Source organism: Notothenia rossii (assembly GCF_949606895.1).
Source record: "Notothenia rossii genome assembly, chromosome: 6".
Classification (NCBI taxonomy): domain Eukaryota; kingdom Metazoa; phylum Chordata; class Actinopteri; order Perciformes; family Nototheniidae; genus Notothenia; species Notothenia rossii.
In genome coordinates this window covers 60452841-60468618 of record NC_136909.1, presented here as the reverse complement: position 1 = coordinate 60468618, position 15778 = coordinate 60452841, and the positions used below count along the sequence as shown (strand labels likewise).

General features: G+C 42.4%; 1 protein-coding gene across 1 annotated transcript in view; it reads left to right on the top strand.

Moving 5' to 3' along the window:
- Positions 1–1857: 1857 nt before the first annotated feature.
- Positions 1858–15778, top strand: part of dntt (deoxynucleotidyltransferase, terminal) — a gene marked incomplete at its 5' end in the record, with an annotated part of 200917 nt that continues 186996 nt past the window's right edge. The window contains one exon of the mRNA XM_079686891.1: positions 1858–2051. Coding sequence (XP_079543017.1) covers positions 1858–2051 — 194 coding nt within the window. The remainder of the gene's footprint in view (positions 2052–15778) is intronic.

The following is a 15778-nucleotide window of genomic DNA, read 5'->3' as shown; positions in this document are numbered from 1 at the left end:
AACTGACACCAACTATATAATATGTACCTTGTTCATTAAAAAAAGTTTTAATGACAATCTAGAATGTGGGAAGAGGTGGGGCGGTGCCCCTAGCGCCCCTATGGGCCGGCCGCCACTGCCTATCATGCTATTTTTAGGCAATAGCATAGGTATCAGATATATAAAAACATGTAAAAAACATGTCTATTAAGTGTTTTGCTCAAAATACCAAACAGATCACCCATTCTAGCCATGCCTCATGTCCCTCTATTTCAACCCTGTTACTAAAATGCTGATTCTGGGTATAAAGCTTTACAAAAAAAGAGGGCGGGGGGGGGGGGAGTTTACTCATGCGGGAGATTCTACCGGTCTGTATAGGCCGTTGTTGTGAGTGTGGATGGTCGGATTATATACCACGTTAGCTTAGCCAATCTCTATTCAGAAAACACGCATTTCAAAAGGTTTTTCGCCTGCCGTCTGTCTGCAGATTGTCAAAGCATTAATTCATGGTTTTTACTAACCGGTATCAGTATGTTGTTACTTCGGCATCATTTTGAAACGTGTATTAGAATTAAATCATGGTAAAATATGTTCATTTTGTTGTAGTTGTAGCACCCTTGCCAGCAATTCTCTCACGGAATGCTTAAACCGTGCTACGCGCTGCAGTGGAAATGTGCCATTAGTGATGGTGGGATGTCATCGGCCTCAGTTTGAATAGGGGCCAGCACCCTCATATACATCTGAGCGTTTGGGGTGTTACATAGCCCGGCAATTAGTCACGTCTGCCCTGTGACACCCTTTAACCCTCAGAGCTCCGTGCTAATGAGACTAGTGTAAACAAATTCTGTCGAGCTGACAGAGGCAAGGTGTGCTTATTAAAGTGAAGAAATGAACTGCAACTTTGTAATTAGAGTAGAATCAAGGCCTGTAATGACCCCCCCCCTCCCTCCCCCCTTCGCCTAAATCAACAAATCATTTCTATTTGGTCTACTGGAGCAGAAGCATTATGATAGATAATTACAACAAAGTGACATTTAAAGCTTTTCTTTCTGTTGACCGCTGATGCGGAGAAATCTAAACAACACAAGGCAACGGCTCATGTTGTAATTACATCTTTAGAAAGAAAAGAAGAGTTATAAAGATTAAATCCATTTTCAGTTTGCGTTCCTGACCAATGCACATGCAGTTATTCTCCCCTGGATGAATGTTCCTAATCATCAATGGCCCGCTCGATACATTACCTGTTTGTGTGCAAAGGCCGTGTATGAGCTTGTGGGATCTCGGGGGAAATGCCCACAAAGGCTTTAATTTTAAGGCAGTAAGCTAATTAAAGCACTGGAGCAGATGGTGCAGACTGGGTCCGGACATAATGAGCCGGTGAGTGGCGAGACGAAACCGGACATGGCAGGACAGCTGTGAGAGATTCGTGAGGTGACCAGAATTCAAGCATCTCCCAGGAGTGAGGCTTTACTCCAGCCAACAGAATAGTCACAACTGCAAGAACATTTTTGAGGCAATGTTTACTTCCTCCAAACTGTTGTTTGCAGAAAAACTTTTACTGGAAGTGTATTATGCCATGCCAATAGGTTTTTTTTTTTTTATCCTTAATCATTCAATCTTTGCAGGTGGTTTTTGGTAAACACCAAATCCTCAGCACCTGTTAGAGGCTTTTCCTGTCTTTCAACTATTACCAACCCTGCTCTAACTGACACACTGTCCCAGGGAATACAAAAGGAAGATACACTGGTGTGAAATAAACAACTGTGGCATTACTAAAGTGTATTCCTGGATGCAAGTTGGGAACAACAACAATACAAGCTAAAAAATAACAGATTCCTAGAGGTCCTGAAATACTTTAGATAGCTCACCCCAGAAGAGATGTTCCACACTCCTATTGTGCCTTTTGCTAGGAAAAGATCAAGACCAGTGGAAGCCGCTGTTCCCAGACATGATGTGGTGAAGTTTAAAGATGTCAGACTGTACCTGGTGGAGAGAAAAATGGGACGCAGCAGGAGAAACTTTCTGACCCAGCTGGCCAGATCTAAGGGCTTTATTGTGGACGACAATCTAAGGTTAGAAAAACTTGTTTTTTATGTTCAAAGATTGAGCTCGGTGCCTAAAAGCTTTTCTAAATGTGAAGTGAACATGTCAATGTGGAGCTAAGAGGGATGCAGGAGTCTTTTTTCTGTTTCGTGTTCAGCTGCCAGCCAGAATGGTTTAAACTTGTGTTTTGCTTTCAAGGCCTTTATTGTAACTCTAGGGAAAAAGAAGGTCAACATACTAATTGAAGGACTGTTTGAAAATGGTCAATAAATGCAATGAGGAAAACTATTATTATTTATTCATAAATAAACATGTGTTTATAGTTTGTAGAAGCAGTGTAATATCTTAATAATGAATGGAATTTAGGTTTACAGGAAAGACAGCCTGTTCCTCTGAAAAAAAGGTCTTGTCAGTGTTATAAAAAGAAATTCACCAGGGAGACGCTCTGTGTGACTTTGTGGCATTTTCCTGAAAACATGCTCCTTTTTTCTGAACTTTAGGTCCAATTAGCTAATTAGAGAGCCACTATTGTCTCATGAATACTTAATTAGGAAGGGCTAGGGCATCCATCCTGTCTCCGCTACACCTTAGTGGATTTTCCCCTGAGCCATAACTCACTGCTCCTACATAAATACGTTTAAGAAGGGGAAGAAATTGGTGAACCCACCCAGCTACAGCTTGTTTAAAAAACAAAAAACATTGGAGGAAAGGTAACAGAGCACACACAAACTTTTTTAATGAGTTGGGCAGGAGTTTCTTGTGAAGTCACACTTAAGGAGAGGTGTTTTGTGAGCTTGTTGCCTGATATCAATCAATCAATGTTTATTTATATAGCACAATATCACAAATGTTACATTTGGCACAGACGTGCAATAGATGCCGTGTGTAAATCGATAAGATAATACATTTACAACATAGGTAGTCCAAATGTTTGGAAATGCATGTGTCTATAATAAGAATGCTATGATGAATCACCTACAGTATTGTGCAGTAATTATGGAAGCAGCATGGCTTCTTCAATGTAATCCATCCCTGATTGGAAGCATCTTTTAAATCCCAAACTGTGAACACAGCAGAAGTTCTCTCCTTCCCATCCCCAAATGGTTCGGTGTCCGCTTTCTTTGGGGCTAGTGATACTGTTGATGCAGTCTCTCCTCTTTTAGAGAAAATAAATCAATACAACCAAGCAAAAAAAGAAATACATGCATTAATAACATACCAAAATATACATAACCAGATGTTGACAGTAAACGATAATTAAAAAGAGAGAACTCAAAACAACATAAATGATTTCAAAAGATGTCAATGGACAGGGATATTGTCGAAAGGTTTGACCAGTAAGTTATAAAGTTGGTAGACAAGAAGCGAAAATCCAATCATATTTTGAAATCTTATACATTTATACATTGCTAATAATAAAGCTCATATCTAGTGTCTTTCTAAAACAATTCTCTAAGGCCAGACCATGAGGTTTTTTTTTTAATAGTGACTGAGCGAGGGGTTCTCTGGGTGTTTCCAAAAGACGGATAATGCATGTCTAGCTTGAAGAAGACAAAAAACGACTAGCTTCTTTTTTTGTTATTAAATCTTGGAATCACTGGGAAACGCAATTTGACTTTGAAGAAATTCACAGGAAAGGCCGCTCTTCTATCATACATTAATATATAAGAAAGGTTAGGAAGTTAGCATGAGGTTAAGGTCAATAAAAGGCACTCATGAACATGGGTGTGAGTGTTCATATGTGTGTGTAAGTGGGCCTGCCAACCGTGCTCCAGCTTGGCCATGGCAACATTCCCAGAAACACAGCTTGAGCGCTCCTACGGTTACACTTGGCTTGATGCAATTGTTTGAAACCAACGACAGGAAGTAGAGCGTGCCTGCCTCAAACTGACATTTATTCTGCAAGCCGACAAAACTGATATCAGCTGCAGTTAGCAACACCTCCCGTATCTAGTCTAGTCTAGACAAGTTATAGGCACTGTGCCTTGAGCATATGGTCAGATACACTGTGTGTGTGTGTACACACACACACACACACACACACACACACACACACACACACACACACACACACACACACACACACACACACACACACACACACACACACACACACACACACACACACACACACATCCCTTGGCTGAATTTCAAGTCTGATACACATGAACACAGATTCGATATCGACATGTTGCCGTGGCTGATTGATAAGCTGCACTGATTGCTCTTTCAGAACTGATTGTGAAGTTAGTTTAGTTTGTTTTAAGTTGGATACTCGACAGGCGTGTTCTAACCAGTGTTGGGCAAATTACTTTTAAAAAGTAACTAGTAATAGTTATAGTTACTGCTCTCAAAAAAGTAACTAGTTACTTTATTAGTTACTAGATTATAGAAGTAACTATTAACACGTTACTTTACTTTAGGAATAATAACAATAAAAATACAAGTTTTTGTGTTGTTCTGTGGCACAAGAGAAAAGACAACTCCCCATCATTGTAGCAATTATCATTATGAAATAGTGGAACAATAAAACACAAAAGTGCGATTTAAAAAGATCGTTTTTTGGCTGTTTAGATGGTGTTGCTCTATCTGGGTCACTGCCGGTGGTTGAGACGGTGAGGTCTTTGGCGACTAGTTTTATAGCCCCATGTACATTACTTAGGTGCTTCCGGAGATTGGCATTGCTGTTTTTCGATGTGGACAATGCTTTCTGCAGGGCTGCCAACACTCACGCATTGAGCGTGAGAGTCACGCAATTAACCCATATCTCACGCACTCACGCCACACTTGCCTTTCCTCATGCTAAGTTTTTGTCCAAAATAAATGTATATAACAATTAATTGAAGGAACAGCAAACCAAGCGGTCTACGAAATGAGACGGTCTTCTGGCTTAGTTCAGTAAAGTTGGAACGATATTGGGAGATTCCAATTTCACGGATCAATAACTCATGAACAAAACGTTATTCAGACACAATTACGTCTCCTAAGTACCGTGTTAAGGTTGACAACGAACTACAATCACATTTTGATCAAAAAAAGCCAATACGCGCCGTCCTCCGTGCTGGACACATTACATTGGCCTCTATCCGCAGCCGGAGAAGAAACGAGTGCTCAGGGACCGTCTGCAAAGTGCAACTCCGAAAAAAGTGAATACAATAATATTCTATCACTATTATACAGCTTATTACTACCAAACTCACTACACACATCAATAGTCTCCTGATGGTCATACTACAGCAGAGTTTTGAAGAATATGCTTTTGAATAATTTTGGGGAATATTTATAATGTAAAATCTTCAATAAATATGGCATCATCTTAAATAACTTTACTATTATACAGTATATTTCTACCAAACTCATTATTTGCATCGTTGTTGTTAGCATCTGGTTAGCTAGCTGCGCTTACGGATAGAAGCTGTTTCTCAAACAATGAGAGGGAGAGCTCTCTCCTGTCCGACTGAGAGAGATAACTACAGCTCAGTGAGGTAAGGGGCTCTGTTTAGATAGTTAACTTTAGTCCAAGGGCGCCGGAAGCGCAGCAGATGCCGTGGAAAACTGTACAAATCCCATTTCAATAATTCCCCTCTACTCTAAAGTCGCATCTAAAACACGATCTGATCTAGCTGGGTATATTTTGTTATTTTTGATTGTTATATTCAATCTCACTTGCTACAGGCATGTTTGAAGCTTGTAAAGGGAAGATGACAGCTCTCACTCGCCACTCTGCTGTTCCTCAGCGCCGCTCCGCCTCCCTCCCGCTGAAATTATGAATGTAAGGTGTATAGTAATCATAGATAACACGGCAGGGTCCGTTACAGTTTGTTTTTATCTGATTTAAAATAAGCAAATTCTTGGCTTTCAGAATATTAAACTTGTTTCGGCAAATTCAGATGATAATAGGCCTACAACTTTGAAGCTTGTAACGGCATAATTACAAGCGGAGAACGGAGTAATTTAACATCACTGCAGGCATAACAGCCGGTGTTTCTCGTGAGTGTTTTCCCCGGGAAACAAACACAATACACACAAAGGCAAAAATACACAAACACATACGTATATACAAGCGGCGCGGAACACTGTACAAATCCCGTTTCAATAATTCCCCTCTACTCTAAAGTCGCATCTAAAACGCGATCTAGCTGCGTATATTTTGTTATTTTTTATTGTTATATATATTCAATTTCAGTAGCTACATGCATTTTTTAAGCTTGTAAAGGGAAGACCACAGCTCGCCTCTCACTGGCCACTGTGATCTTCCACAGCGCCGCTCCCCCTCCCTCCCGCTGAAATTATGAATGTAAGGCATATAGTAATCATAGATAACACGGCAGGGTCTGTTACAGTTTGTTTTCATCTGATTCAAATAAACAAAGTCTTGGCTTTCAGAATATTAAACTTGTTTCGGCAAATTCAGATGATAAATACAGGTTTGAAGCTTGTAACGGCATAACAAGCGGAGAACGGAGTAACGTCACAACAGGAACAACAGCCGGTGTTTCCCGTGAGTGCAGTAATCCAAATGAAAATATCTTCCCTCCGTAGTATTTTGATCATTTTCTCCGCTAATAATCAATCAGATCGATGGATTCCAGAGAAGAGAACACTTTAAAGGCCTTTTTCTCAAAATGATGACTCTGTAACAGTCATTATATAATGTGACATATTTTGCTTAATATTTGGAGTAGCCTACAAAAACAATCCTGATATCATTAGAAAGCTAGGAATCAAAATGTGTCTTCGGGTCAATGTGACTGATTTCGATGGAGCAGGGCACTTTGCCTTAGGTAAAATAAAGCAGGCAGACATAACAGGAAGAATATGTAAATTTTAACCCAATCAAATAGTACATTGTCACACCATTCAAATGTATCCATGTAAATTACAACCAATAAAAAAGCTTAGATTTGTTTATTTGTGACGTTGTTTACTTTATGTGTTACGTTGTTCTGTGTGTCAGCCGTTAACCTAGATAGAAAGAATATACTGTATAGCCTACACTTGCAAACATGTCAGAAAAACCGACGCAGAAGAAAACTAAATACAGTCAATCTAAATTTAAATGTAACAACTGGAAGGTCACATCCCTGTTATCCACATCTCCGGAGCCTGGACCTTCTTCAAACAGCGAAGCCAGATGAACTCAAAAGCAGTAGCTCTGCGGCCGCAGAAACTTTCAAAACCGCCGCCGCCCCCACCGCCGCCGTTGTTGAACCGAAACAGACTGGTTCCGACTGCATGGAGGTTTGTTGTCGGGACATTGAGTCGGGTAAAGCTGTACAGTTAACTATCGGAAAAAAGTAGACCGCTTGTAGATTATTTGGGCAAAGAGAAGGTATACTTCAACGCAGAATGGTACAAAAACAGAGAGTGGTTAATTATTTGCAAAACCACTAAACGATAGTGATAAATTGCGATGTTAACAAGCTCATGATAACCTCATATGTTTTTAACTTGGGATCATACCTGTGTGTTTAGTCTAGAAAAAGGTAAATGTGTGCATTTTATTATAAAGTTGTGTATATTTACAGACTGTTGCAAAAACTAAGAAGCTTATAAACATCAGGTTTAAAACTAAAAGAGCTTTACAAAAAAGTAACACAATTAAAGATGTTTGGAGTTTTATTTGAGTTATTCATTTACATTTTTTGCCAAAGAGATGCTGATTTGAAACCGTTGTTAGGCCTTCATATTTCCTGTTTCTGCCGGAGAGAGGGGAGTTTGTCCCAAAGCTTGTGCTGTATTTACTCCCTCCATCTGAACGGAGGGAGCCTCATGTGTCACTCCACGGAGTTCACCCGTCAAGGAGGGGGAGTGTGTAGGGGTAGGGTGTAAGGCGTGGTTTGGGATTGGGCCATACACACACGCACTGTTTTTGGCCCCCCCACTTCTAAAATGAATCCGGCGCGCCTGCTTTAGTCTAGTTATCTCAATGGGTCTTAAACGTTTTGGTCACCATTTATGAGAATAAATGAAAAACAGTTATGAAATACAATGACAGTAAAACAAGAATAGGCTAAAGTTTAAAAGGGGAGTGATTTGTAAAATATCCATAAAGAAAAAGAAAATCTGTTTCCAGTTCTGTTTCATATGTGTGTTGAGAGATGTATCCTTAAATTCACTTTGCTCTCAAAATGCACCAGGTTAATGCATTTAACTTCAATATTTAAAAAAAAGAAAAGCTTCCCGGGGGAGCAGGTTCCAGGACCCCCCGGAGGTGAGGGTCCCCCCCCCCCCACTTATAAAATAGCACTTTACCTCTGCTTACACCCATATGCCATTTTATATGCTGTGAGCTGATTATCGAGCCTTCATTGTAAGAGTCGCGGGTACACTGTGTACAGTATGTGCGTATTCCACTGTAGCGCCCGGTACATTAATGGGAAACCCTAGTTAGTACATGTTCAATACATTGTAACACTGTACACATGAACGTTTCTCAAATGAACTCAAATGTTGGCAGCCATGCTTTCTGTCCTGCACACAGTTTACATTTTACCGTAATATATTTTGCGTCCTTTATGACCACAAATTGAAAATAGTGATTATATTTCCAAGTTGCAAATGCGCTGCTGCTCTCGCTGATACTTGCATCTGCCATTGTGTGTGTGTGTGCTGGTGGTGAGCGTTGCCGTGTGCGTGTGTGTTAGCATTAGCAAGTGTTCGTGTGTGTGTATTTTCCCCATAAGGCAAGACCCGCCCAACTCTGTCTCTGATTGGCTTACCCTGAAATGTTACCCCGCGTTAACCAATCATCACTCCTCTCTGGTTACTTTCACTTTTCCATGGTACTGTGAGAGGACATCGCTGTATTCGCCTGTAAATTACATCCGCAGGGAGATTCGGTTCAGTTCCATCACATAATGTAACGCAGTAACGCAGTAACGCACCCATTTAAATCACAGTAACTATAACGGCGTTACTTAATGGGAATAGATAACTAGTAACGCTATTACTTTGTAACGCGTTAGTCCCAACACTGGTTCTAACACCTCTGTTAGCAGTAGGAAGATTGTCAGATCATGTCCCAGCAATTGCACTTGTGGTTAACGCTAAAGGGCTGATTCAGCTGCTTCAGCTGCTTCAGCTGAATCAGCTCTTTGGATAGCTTTTTCCATGATTATCAGCCTCAAATATTTAAGTTGGAGGAGGTCTGTTACACCTACAGGTAAGTTGCCTTTATCATCTAGTATTGATCACCAATACTAATAAAAGACGACGCAGACCTCTAGTGGCAAGTAGTAATCATGTCAGGAGATAAGTTGTAAATCTGGTTTTGTAGTAAAAAGTCAGCAAAGCTCATGTCTCGTTGACACGCTGTGAATTATTTTAAGTGACAATTATTTTAACCCAAACAATAATTACATTACATTACATTACATTGCATTTAGCTGACGCTTTTATCCAAAGCGACTTACAATAAGTGCATTCGACCAAGAAGATACAACCTTGAAGAAAACAGAATCATATAAGTACATCAGGTTTCATAGAGCCAAACATTTCAAGTGCTACTCAACTGGCTTTAGAAAAGCCAGCCCTTTATTAGTATACAAGTGCTTTGTTAGTAATTCAATCGCTCGAAGTGGAGTCTAAAGAGATGAGTTTTCAGTCTGCGCCGGAAGATGTGTAAGCTTTCTGCTGTCCTGATTTCAATGGGGAGCACATTCCACCATTTTGGAGCCAGGATAACAAACCCACGAGTTTTTGCTGATGGGAACTTGGGTCCCCCTCGCAGTGCGGGTGCAGCGAGCTGTTTGGCTGATGCAGAGCGGAGTGCACGTGCTGGGGTGTGCGGTTTAACCATGTCCTGGATGTAGGAAGTGCCAGATCCATTCACAGCATGGTACGCAAGTACCAGTGTCTTGAAGTGGATTCTAGCAGTTACTGGAAGCCAGTGAAGGGAGCGGAGGAGCGGCGTGGTGTGGGAGAATTTTGGAAGGTTGAAGACCAGACGAGCCGCTGCATTCTGGATGAGCTGCAGAGGTCGGATGGCACATGCAGGTAGACCAGCCAGGAGGGAGTTGCAGTAGTCTAGGCGTGAGATGACGAGAGCCTGGACCAGAACCTGCGCTGATTTCTGGGTCAGCTGGGGACGTATCCTCCTGATGTTGTAAAGCGTGTATCTGCAGCAGCGGGTTGTAGCAGCAATGTTTGCAGTGAAGGACAGTTTGTTATCTAGGAGCACACCCAGATTCCTTGCAGTCTGAGTCGGGGAAACAACAGAGGTGCCGATGTTGATTGTTAGGTCAAGAGTGGGACAATCTTTTCCCGGAAGGAAAAGCAGTTCAGTCTTGTCAAGGTTGAGCTTGAGGTGGTGAGCAGACATCCACTGAGAGATGTCCGCTAGACAAGCAGAGATGCGTGCGACGACCTGGGTCTCTGAGCGGGGAAAGGACAGAATTAGTTGGGTGTCGTCAGCGTAGCAGTGGTATGAAAAACCATGCGGGCTAATGACAGACCCGAGCAAGTTTGTGTACAAGGAGAAGAGGAGGGGACCAAGAACAGAGCCCTGAGGGACCCCTGTAGTGAATTGACAAGGGTCGGACTCGGACCCTCTCCAAGTAACCCTGTAGGTGCGGTCTTTGAGGTATGAGGTGAGGAGGGAAAGTGCAGTGCCTGAAACTCCAAGTTCTTGGAGAGTGCGAAGGAGGATCTGATGGTTCACCGTGTCGAATGCAGCAGACAGGTCCAGAAGGATGATGACAGAGGAGAGGGAGGCTGCTTTAGCAGTGTGCAGTTCTTCAGAGACAGCAAGGAGAGCAGTTTTTTTTGAGTGACCTGCCTTGAAACCAGACTGGTGCGGATCCAGAAGGTTGTTCTGATGGAGATAACAGGAGAGTTGTTTAAAGACAGCGCGTTCAAGTGTTTTAGACAGGAACGGGAGGAGAGAGACAGGCCTGTAGTGTATAACATCAGACGGGTTGAGAGTGGGTTTCTTTAGGAGAGGGTTTACTCTTGCCTCCTTGAGACTGTTTGGAAAGTGACCAGAAGTTAGAGAAGTGTTGATGAAATGGTTGAGAAACGGTAGAATATCAGGAGCGATAGTCTGAAGGAGGTTTGAGGGGATAGGGTCCAGAGGACAGGTGGTAGGACGGGCAGAGGTAATGAGGGTAAGAACCTCACTTGGAGAGAGAGGGGAGAAGGAGGTCAGTGTGTGGGTGAAAGGTGGGTCTGGTGACCCAGCGGTGAGTAAAGGTGAGTCAGAAAAAGAAGAATGAATATCATCAACCTTTTTTTCAAAGTGGTTAACAAAGTCGCTTGACAGAAGGGAGGAGGGGCTTTGGGGGGGTCCAAGATGGTGGAAAAGATAGAAAATAGTTTTTTGGGATTGGAATAGGAAGATTGGATCTTATCTTGAAAGAAAGTGCTTTTTGCCTGAGAGATAGAAGCAGAGAAAGAGGAGAGGAGAGCCTGATAGGTTAGGAAGTCGTCATGGTGTTTGGATTTCCACCATTTCCGCTCTGCTGCCCAAAGGATGGTTCTATTAGCACGCAGTGCGTCATTTAGCCAGGGAGAAGGAGGGGACTGACGAGCCGGCCGAGATGTGAGAGGACAGAGAGAGTCCAGAGAGGATGAGAGAGTAGAGAGGAGAGTTGCTGCAGCAGAGTTTGGAGGCAGGAGTTGGAACGAATCAGAGGAAGGGAGGGCTGAGAGCACCGATGAGGCAAAGGTAGAGGGGGAGAGGGAACGAAGGTTGCGGCGGACAGGTGCAGAATTAGAAGAGATTAGGTTGCTATGTTTGGAAAGGGGTAGAGAGAATGAAATGAAGAAGTGATTGGATGTGTGAAGCGGGTTTACAGAAAGGTTAGAAGTAGTGCAGTTCCTTGAGGATATGAGATCAAGGACATTGCCAGCGTTATGAGTTGGTGGGGATGGAGACAGTGAGAAAGCAAAGGTGGTTAACAGAGATGTTAGTTCATCTATCTTCCCTGTCTGGAGGTTGAAGTCTCCGAGAAGTACAGCGGGAGGGCCAGTTTCAGGGATGTGTGAGAGGAGATTATCTAATTCCTCCAAGAAGTCCCCCAAGGCGCCTGGTGGACGGTAGAGAACAACAATGGTTAATTGTATAGGATGGGTTACTGTGACGGCATGGAATTCAAAGGTGGAAGGAGTGAAGTTAGGTAGCTTGAAGAGGGAAAAGCTCCAGTTGGGAGAGAGCAGGAGACCAGTGCCACCTCCTCTGCCAGAGGGTCTGGGTGTATGGGAGAAGGAATATGCTGTGGAGAGAGCTGCTGGGGTGGATGTGTTGGATGGAGTAATCCAGGTCTCCGTGAGAGCAAGGAAATCCAGAGACTGCAGGGAAGCGTAGCCAGAGATGAAGTCAGCCTTAGGAACAACTGACTGGCAGTTCCACAGGCCCCCTGAAACGAGATGTTGGATCTCAGTGGAGCATGTGGGATAGACAAGAGCAGGCCGGTTAAATTGATTAGGAGATACACGGGGCCAGTGATAATTGCGAGAGGACACATGAACAGGAATGGAGAAAATACACATGATTATAGCATGAGGGGCTAGAGAACCAAAGAGAATTGAATAAAAAACAAAAGAAAACACCAACAATACTTAGCTCAATCAAAGTAGGATTTGCCTCCTCTTTGCCTCCCTCGTGACTTCGTCTGGCTGACGCTCCAGGAAAGAGCAACCTAAGATGGAGACCTGATTGCTGAGTTCTCACAGCTGTGGGGCCACGCCCCTCTAATTAGTTAACTCTCTGCAGCTGGTGGCCCTCAAAAGGAAATCTAGACTGGCTCCCTCCTGAGTTGTTATTGTATTTTCAGTGTCACAATGGTTTTCCAATTGCATTAAACCCTAAGTTATAAAGTTATGAGTTTAACCCTTAATACAGTTACACCTACTCAATAAAGCTCTTAGTATTGTTTAAATCAAAGTTTAACCCTAGCAGTCAGTTAGTTCAGTTTTAAGGTTTCAGTCAAATTACTTGTCCCAAGTTTCTGCCTTACAGATACTGTAGCGGTTTTGAGATTTAAAATCACAATTTCAGTCAGATAAACTACAGAGCATTTATACAGAGTACACACACTGAAACAGAGAAGTCTAAAAACAGAATGTTACTCACACAATTCTAGAAGTCACCAGTTGTTATTCTGTCAAAATCGAGTTGCACACATAATCTTTCCCTAAACATATCAATGGACTTGTGTTGCCTTCAGCTGACTGGATTGTTCGTGAACCCGGAGCGTTCAGATATTCAGAGTATCGTAAGAGTATGCTCAGGGGCCTCATTTATAACGCAGTGCGTAGGATTCACGTGGGAGGGTTGCTTACGTAGTAAAAATCCCAAAAATAGGTACAGAAATGTTCCGACATTTTCCGATTCACCAAACATTGCGTACCGGTGAGGAAAGTGCGTAGAGCACTTCCTACGCCGGTTTCCCTTTATAAATCACAATCGACTCGAAATGAGGTGCAGCTTTTGCGGGCTTCACGTAACGCCCATATTTGCCTATAAATAGTCAAAGAAACGCCCTTTCATTCATTCATTTTGACTGACTTTATGAAGAAGATAGCAGGAAATGACGACAGAACAGCTAAAAAAGACATCTCACACCGTGTCAGATTTTGGTTATTTTGGTGAGGTCGAGATAAATCATATTGTTTGGTGGATGCAGTTTGAACCAGAGTAGCAGCATGGAGGTCGGATCGTCACCAAAATAAATAAATAAGTGGTCCGAAAAAGGTTCATGACAAAAAAAATACAAATAGCCTTCCTCAGGCAGTGTGTTTGTACCGGGGAGAGGAGACCCCCCTTGATGAGAAACTGTAAGAAATGACCGGGGAATCCCTCCGGAGTGGAGTCATGACGACTGGATCTGAATTATGTTTTCGTATTTGGTGGTTTGTGTCCCAGCTGTTGATCAGCTGTGCGCAGCATCTCCACTGCAGCAACTCTATATCCACCAGTTAAAGGAAATACAACTAATGTGTTGTGTTATATTAGCTGTACAATTTACCACATATGGTGTTCTTAGTTTCCATACCTCCTGTGTTTTATGAGCGACTTATCAAGTCTTAGCAAATGGCATAAAACATGATTAAACATGATAGTATATAAAACCATGCTCGTATACCACCTATAGAAAGGCAAAACGGCGGCAGTTTAGACGTAATTCTGTCCTCCTGCTTACCCATCATTTATGAGAAAACATTTCATAACATTAACACAACATATTCGAGGTGGTTTTAAATACCATATCCCTATTTATTTATTTCTACAAGTTATGTTTTTGTTTGCACTGAGGACTCTCAAACCGGCATTTGTTTAATCATTTTAAGATTGGCTTTGATCAATGTTTGAAAAATGAATTATTCATATATGATAAATGAGAGGTAACATTTTATTTACGGTATTATTTCCACATATTTCTCTCCATTCTTCCTTCTGCCAACGGTGTCGCAGTTTCTCGTCTCTCCCGTTTTTGTGCTTAGTGCGTACGCATGGGTTAGAGTTTGCGTGGAGGACCGCACGTTTTCCCGTCAAGTTAGTATTTTATAAATCGCAAACATTGCGTAGAAACTGGCGTACGCCATTTTTTGAGCGTATATCCCTTTATAAATGAGGCCCCAGGGCATAAAATGTAATAAAAAATGTTGATCAATAATTTTAATTTAATCATAAGCATCTGTTTCAGGATTCGGGAATATCAGGACTCAATTGCAGTTAAAAAGGGAAGCGGGTTTCAAACCAAAAGCAAGCTTTATTAATCAAAGCTGTTGACCTGGCAATAAAGACAAAATCATAAATCCAAAACACGTAGCATGAGGACAAAAACCAACCTGGAACGAGACAAACATGGAGGGTGAGAAAATACAACGAACCGACATGGAGCACAGGGGAAGACAAGACTAAATACAAAGAGGGTTAATCACAGGACAAGACACAGCTGGGCAGGGGAGGCAAAAACAAAAGGGCAACAGGTGAACACAATAGAGGTTTCTCAATACTCAAATTTCCCCCCCTCGACTCCTATCCTCGACTCCTCTCCTCGAGACTTGGTGCCGCCCACAGGAGATGCGAGCGGAAGACTGAAGAGGGGAACTGAGGAGAGAGGAGTGGAAGCAGCAGGCGGTTAGAGAAATGAGAACTCCTCTCCTCTTAGCGGTCATTTTAAAGAGACGTCCATTAACGATAACAGGAGGCACAGCAGCACTCTGATGGACAGATGTGTTCATGACGACTTATATATATTTACTTTTAATTAATCGACAGTGCGGTATAATGAGACAATAACAGACTACAGATGCGGACATAATACACACACACACACATATATTTATATAAATATATAGGCTACAATTTCAGAATCAAACAAGTATGAGAGCACTGTCATAATAACGTAACACAACCCCCCCCCCCCCCCCCCCTCTGGTCGCTGAAATGGGGAATTGAAATTACGGGCCAAAAGTTGTACAAGTATTAAAAGCATAGCAAGCATAGGACACCAAACCAACTGAGACCCGTCTGTCCGCCGCATCTAGGCACTGTACAACACACACCTACACACTGTACCACACACACTCGATGCTCGGTCCTCGGTCCTCGAAATGCATTTCGAGAAATGAGATGTCCTTCAAAATGGCGCGCTGAAATTCATTTCCGGGTCACTACCGGAGGACCGAGGAGTCGAGGAGGGGAAATTTGAGTATCGAGAAACCTCTAATGAGGCAAAATCAGACACAGGAAGGCAAACACAGGAAGAAGACCAGACACCGGGAGAACAGAATTTCAAAATAAAACCAT